General features: G+C 35.6%; 1 protein-coding gene across 2 annotated transcripts in view; it reads left to right on the top strand.

Annotated features, from left to right (window-relative positions):
• Positions 1–70: 70 nt before the first annotated feature.
• Positions 71–7,267, top strand: part of LOC149273226 (neuroligin-4, X-linked-like) — an 87,290-nt gene continuing 80,093 nt past the window's right edge. For both annotated transcript variants that reach the window (XM_089506575.1, XM_089506574.1), the window contains exon 1: positions 71–541. In XM_089506575.1, coding sequence (XP_089362701.1) covers positions 436–541 — 106 coding nt within the window. In that variant the 5' untranslated portion in view covers positions 71–435. The remainder of the gene's footprint in view (positions 542–7,267) is intronic.

Genomic DNA, 7,267 nt, shown 5'->3' with positions numbered 1-7,267 from the left:
TAAAGATATTTGATTTGCCTTTGTCCTCTCAACCTGGGAGATATCACTTTTGCTGATGTTGATGTAAACAATGTCGAGACCAAAGGGATTACTATGGTTGCCTTTGATCTTCACCCCAGTCTGTATTGTGGTAAACTCGAATTTGCTATTATGGATAACAGCTTTTGCTGTACGATTTACAATAATTGATGGCCAAGCACAGCATCCAATAGTACCTACGAACTACGGTAAAATACGTGGCACAAGAACAGCTCTACCCATTGAGATTCTTGGCCCTGTCGAGCAATACTTGGAGTTCCTTATGCCTCACCCCCAACTGGAGAGAGACGCTTTCAGCCCCCTGAGCCACCTTCATCTTGGACTGGTGTCAAGAATGCTACTCAGTTTGCTCCAGTTTGCCCACAGTTCTTGGATGAAAGATCTTTATTAAACGATATGCTGCCTGTATGGTTTACTGCCAATTTGGATACAGTTGTATCATATGTACAAGATCAGAGCGAAGATTGTCTATATTTAAATATATACGTGCCAACTGAGGATGGTAAGTCTATTGGGTATGGATAAACTCAACCAACAGAACATCAGTAATACTATTACTCATTAAGTAACATTTTATAAATGTTTATCACAATCTCCATGTTTTTTTTCATTGCATCATTTTAAATCCAAAGCATGGCTGATATAACGGAAAGTGTATTTGCGTATATGTAGAGAATTATTTTCAGTAATAAAAATATAATGTAACTGCCACTCATGTTTCCATTTAGGCAAACTTTTTAATATTATTTTTTTGTATTTCCCTACTTACAACAGATATATAACACTTTAGCCATCATAAATGCAAATATATGATAAAATATACTACATTTATGTTATCAAATGTGAAGAGATTATGTGGCAATTTGCAGAGAAAGATTTTTCTTGAATATATGTGCATATTATCCTTACTTATCTTTTATTGTTTTTCATTATTGTAAATATCAAAGCTGGTTTTAACCAATCTTTGATTTCAGTAACTGTATGTTTTTTGGTACTTTACTTCCACAACTAGTTGGTATAAAAAAAAAAATATCTTTGTGTTGCAATCTATAAATGGGATCTTAAATCCTGTCAAATTATTAAACCAAAGCGACAGTTTCTCTATGAGAAAACTGAGGAAGAAAACAATAGAAACAGCATGGGGTAAGCAAAAGACTTTGCAACTGTTGCCCATATGATCTGATTAAACACATTATGTATCTTTAAGTGACAGTTCTCTGACACAAGAAGCCTAGTTGTTATGGAGACAAACCATGAAATTTGCTTTTTGGTGTCAAAGGTCTGAATGTGACTCAATGAGTTAAATTTGCATTAGAAGTTCTGTTGGAATACAAGTCTGAAACAAGACTTGCTTGTTATTGTGTCTTCTTCTTATTGAATGTGCATATTTTAGCATAGGAATTTTAAGGAGATGACAAACGGAAACCATTTAATAAAACTGATATATATATATATATATATATATATATATATATATATATATATATTAAATAGCAAACAGAAACTTTGCAGTTTTCATAATCAATTAAACATGCCAACATATATATTACCCCCAGTATATATATATATATATATATATATATATATATATATATATATATATATATATACATATAAATACAATCAAAAATGTATGATACTCTTTCTTGGAAACATCTACTTCAATATATTATTAATCCTATTTTTTACATATATTTAAGTATCCTTAAAAATAATCATGATCAATCATGATAATATTTAACAATGATCTCCTAAACTCTGTTAGCTCTGTGCACCATATGGTCAACAAGTATTACAAGTGTTGTCTCGTTATGATTAGTAACCCAGTGTAGTACCTCAGGCAAGTAACAAGAAAGGTGGGGACAAACAAACTTTTTAGGCCCAAAAAACAGTAATTTAGGAAAAACTAAAATATATTTTAATCCTCGTGTTTTTACATTTTAGAGCATCTAATTTTTTTATAAGATTTACCTTTAAAGGGTTACTCTAGCCATTATATACATTTGTGTCTTTCCCCACCGTGGAACTATTTTCTAAGCAGGGTATGGGTTGGATAGAGCACATCTTCATACTTGTGAAATACTTAAGACTAGTAAGCTCGGTACGCACGAATAGAAACCCACTGGTTTCATAGATTGGTTGCTTCATTGGTACGAATTATAAAACCAAGGAGGATGTAGCTGCAGGGCTGCAGCTTCTACATCAGTTAAGTGCTTCTGTTCTTCAGAGTACTTTAATATGCATTCTTCTTTAGTGAGGTTGACAAGGACATAATAGTAAATAAACATAAAAAATATTAAAGTGAAATATATTTTTTTAGTCCAAGTAATTAATCCGTGCATTTTTATAGACACTGAAATTATCATACAGAATTTTGTTTTTGCAATATCCTTCCGTATTTATAAAACAACAACAAAAAAATATAATCACATGCATTGGTGAAGCATGAAAAAATGCACAGAAACTCAACCACTAAGGAACATGCTGACTTCAAAGCAAAAGAACATGTTCAAAAAAATCATACTAAAATGTTAATCTCATTAAAATAAAAAAAAATGTAATTTATTCAATGTATTTGAATTTATTTTCTCTTAAAATTTGGACTAAGGTGGCAGTAACTCCTATAGTCCTAAAGCTGCCGGCTTATTATTATATCCTTTAACAGGGCAGAAAAATTAAACATGTTCAGCTGATTTATTCAGGTAAATTAACATATTAATCAACATTTTATTATATCTAATAACTTAAATGATTTAAATAGGCAAGCTACTATTGCACAATAGTGTATGAAGACATGCATTTGTGATGTTTTTTTTTATTTATTGCATTTGTTTTATTTTTTTTGTATAACTTTCACCTTCACAAACCGTCCAACCATCCCATTTTTATCAGGACTGTCACAATTCCTGAACAGTATCCTACTAAGCTGCCCTTTTGTCCTGGCTTTACTGGTAGTGAGCATCATAGGCTGGTTAAGGAGATCTGAAGATCTCCTGTGACTTGTCAAATGAGCTGTGAAATTGATCAAAGTATGTGCTTTTACATTGTTTACATTTGTAGCTCCCAGGTATACTCCTAGGGAGTAAGTCGATGGTCCTGCCCTGGCGCCACCTCTGACCACTCACCCCCAAAGATGGTGTCCAGATTTGTAAATTATTGAATTGACAATTATAATAATTACTATAACCTTCTATAATAACTGTGAACCGTCCTGGTGACTCTGGGTGAAGTGGCACTTCCCTGGGTCTCATGGGTCACTCTGATCTGTCTCAAGACAGGAGCAGTATTTAGATGTGTCCACTACCTGCCCATTTCCCTTCCCTGCTGCCTGGTGCTAGACCAATCCTTATTAGTGGCCAGCCCAGCCCAAAACATGGCTAACTGCCCAGACTGACCCGGAACATTCTCAGCTATGCCTACTGTAGGCAATTACACTTATTTAATGCTATCTTTTTGAGATATTAGGGAATAATAAACACACCACAGCTATGACATTTGATTTATTATCTTCAGTCATATGTTTGCTTTACCCTTCACAATATATTGACTATATTGTTTATAATAACACCGAGACTTAGTATTGTTGGATTTTGTGTTACTCTCTACTGAGTTATATACTCATTATAGTAACACGTATACATTTTCTTCACTTAGCATCTGCCCTTATGCAATGTTTTAATATAACTGTATATATGATTAGGCTAAGATTTGTATTTGTTTTACATCTGTTTTTATGTTTCTTAATCCTATTTTAATTAGTATTAAATGTCCCAACACCAGCTAATCAGTATCAGCGTTATAAGCAGTGGCGTCTCCAGCTTACATATTTAGGGGGGGCACATGGGGGGCCTGGGACCAAAGTAGGGGGGCCGATTATAAAACGGTACATATACACTATATATATATATATATATATATACACTATATATATATATATATATATATACACTATATATATAAAAATGCACGTTAGACATTTTTCATTCTTTATTATTAGCCTGTGCTGACAATATATATATATATAAATATTAGACTCTGCTGCCGATATATACAAAATATTACACCCTGCTTTCAATATATATTAATATTAACCCCTGCTGCGGATATATATTAATATTTGACCCTGCTGCCAATATATATTAATATTAGCCCCTACTGCCGATATATATTAGTCCCTGCAGCCAATATATTCAAATATTAGCCCCTGCAGCCAATATATATTAATATTAGCCCCTGCTGCCGATATATATATAAATATTAGCCCCTGCTGCCAATATGAATATAAATACTAGACCCTGCTGCCAATAAATATTATTAGCCCCTGCTGCCAATATATGTTAATATTAGCTCCTGCTGCCAATATATATACATATATTAGCCCCTGCTGCCGATATATATTAATATTATCACCTGCTGCTGATATATATTAATATTAGACCCTGCTGCCAATATATAAATAAATATTAGCCCCTGCTGTCAAAACATATATAAATATTTGCCCCTGCTGCCAATATATATAAATATTAGACCCTGTTGCCAATATATTTTATAGTGAAAAAATTGGACCCTACCCAAGCATTTCCTTGGGCCCCGCTCAACGCTCCCTTGCATGCAATCACTCCCACCGCTACCACACCCAAAAAAAATATTTGCCACACTGACTGCAGATCAGGGGAACACTGTGAGAGTCAGTCCTGCACCGAGAGGTCCTCTCCCCTGTAATCATCCCCAGAGTCCCTTTGTCCCCTCATTCACTAAACCATACCGCTCTTTTACTTACACCCTGTAGTTTAGGTATAGATCAAATAAACAACACATGGAAACAGCACATGCAACTGAATAAGATTAAAACAAACTTGTATTTGCAGGTATACGTAAATAATGTACGGAAACATAGCATTGCAGGTATAAACCAACAGAACACACAAACCCAGCATTGCAGGTATAGATCAACAGGAAATCACATGTACACTCAGCATTGATAGTATAGATCAAATAAACAACACATGGAAACAGCACTCCAGGTATTGATCAACTGAATAAGACATACATTTATATATCAATTTGAAATTACATATAAACTCTGCATTAAAAGGTATAAACCCCCCTAAATTACAGGCATAGATCACTGGTCGCACACCCCAAAGCCAACCCTGGCGTCCACATTGCCACATAGAACCTGACCAGCACCTAAATTACACATACATAGGACGTGCCATCTTTGTCGCCAAACAGCCCAGCATGAGTCAACATTGTCCCCAAACAGCTGAACGTAGCCATGTTTGTCCCATAAACACACTACCTGTGCCATCTTTGTCCCCAGTGCTTAAACACCCTGCTTATACCAACTTTGCTTTTTTGACAAATCAATAATACACCTATGATTAACACAAACACTTTTACAGTCACTCACTAATTCACTTTCATTCAATCATTTATTCTTTCACACAAATTATTTACACATATTCATTAATGCATCCACACATTAATCCATTCATTCTCTCTCCCATTCTGACTCTTTATTTCAATATTCTTGCCACCCTCCCTTCTCCCTATCTATCCCCTCTCCCTCCCTATCTATCCCCTCTCCCTCCCTATCTACCCCCTCTCGCTCCCTATCTACCCCCTCTCCCTCCCTCCCTATCTACCCCCTCTAACTCCCTATCTAGGGAATTTAGAGTTTACTTCTTAGAATTTAGAGTTTGTATGACCTGCACTAAGGGCAGGGGAGGGCTGGCAGCCTTAGGCCTGGGGGCAAGTCTATTCAACTGGCCCATTGCGCCATCAAAGCGGCTGCGAGCGACATTGAAAGCGGCCGCCGTGCGGCAGTCACTCCACCAGCGCCTAATGAAATTAAATCGGCTGGCGTGCACGTACCGCGCCGCCCAATGGCTGTGCCTCAGCTCTTCATCCCACCCCTTTTAGGACGTGGGACGAAGAGCACAGCCATTGGGTCTGACTGCCGCACGATGCAGGGGCGTACCTTGAGTATTTGGCACCTGTGGCAGATCCTGTATGTGGCACCCCCACACACACACTTTAAAACTGCATAGTTTCTATGGTTAGGCAAACATTGACAGGGGTACAGCATAATTGTCACCAAAATTAGACAAAAAAATCAGTAACAATATTAATATATAAATATATTCATATATATACATATATATATGCATATATATATATGTATATATATATATATATATATAAATACATAAATATATAAATGTTTGTGTAAAGAGAAATTTTGTGGCTAAATCTAACATTGTTGGTTGAAAGTTTGTGTAAAGAGACATTTTGTGTAAAGAGACATTTTGTGGCTAAATCTAACATTGTTGGTCGAAATATCAAATATTTACCAAGGATGGGCAGGCAGCTCAATATTTGCTTAGATTGGTTTGGCTCAATTCAGGGTTGGGTTGTATGTATCCTTTCATCAATTGCAATGGGAAAATGAGATAAAATAACGACACATTTTGTCACAGTTAATGAATCTCTCCCAATTTACCTCTGTTTTGCTTTCCCATTGAATTCAGCCAAATACGTATATTCGCTGAATTATATAATCATGCTATGATTAATTAGTTTAATGGTGTCCTGTTTATTGGTTCTGTTGGTGCAGTGCATCTATAAGCAAAATAACCATCTCCTTGACCAAGTAGGGAAGGGGAGACATGAATGGAGGCTGTTGTTAACACTGAATCCAGCACTTTTCCTACAAACAAAAATTCGGATGAGGTCATTGTCTAAAACTATGTGGATGGAGAATTTTAAATAAAACAATAAAGTATTTCTTCACTTAGAGGGTGGTAGATAAGTGGATCAGCTTTTCAGCAGATGGTGGAGGGAATTTAAACATGTATGGAATGTAATATGTGACAAGACCAACCACCAAATAAGCTTTGAGGTCAGTGCTTGTTAGAGCATTTAACAACCATTGCTGCTTTTCAGGCCCTGAACAACAGATCTATATAATATGCCTATTATTTAATTTAAAGTAATAAACAACTGAGTGTGGCTTGCTTATTCAGCATAATAACGCTGGTAGTTAGTAGGTATCATAATCATATGCAAGATGGGCATTGTCATCTCTGAGAAGAAAATAGAATTACTTTTTGTACTGTTTAGATTGCACAAAAAATAAACTCTAGTTCTTCTGCAGGCATCTGTCACATACACTCATATGTAAATGTGACGGTTTCTAGAAGAAATAGTTTTTGCCTAACCATCA

The sequence above is a fragment of the Sceloporus occidentalis genome, unplaced genomic scaffold, assembly GCF_023333645.1.
Source record: "Sceloporus occidentalis isolate IW3139 unplaced genomic scaffold, rSceOcc1.0.p SCAF_393, whole genome shotgun sequence".
Classification (NCBI taxonomy): domain Eukaryota; kingdom Metazoa; phylum Chordata; class Lepidosauria; order Squamata; family Phrynosomatidae; genus Sceloporus; species Sceloporus occidentalis.
The sequence above is the reverse complement of the archived record's forward strand: the minus strand, read 5'-3'. Positions and strand labels throughout refer to the sequence as shown.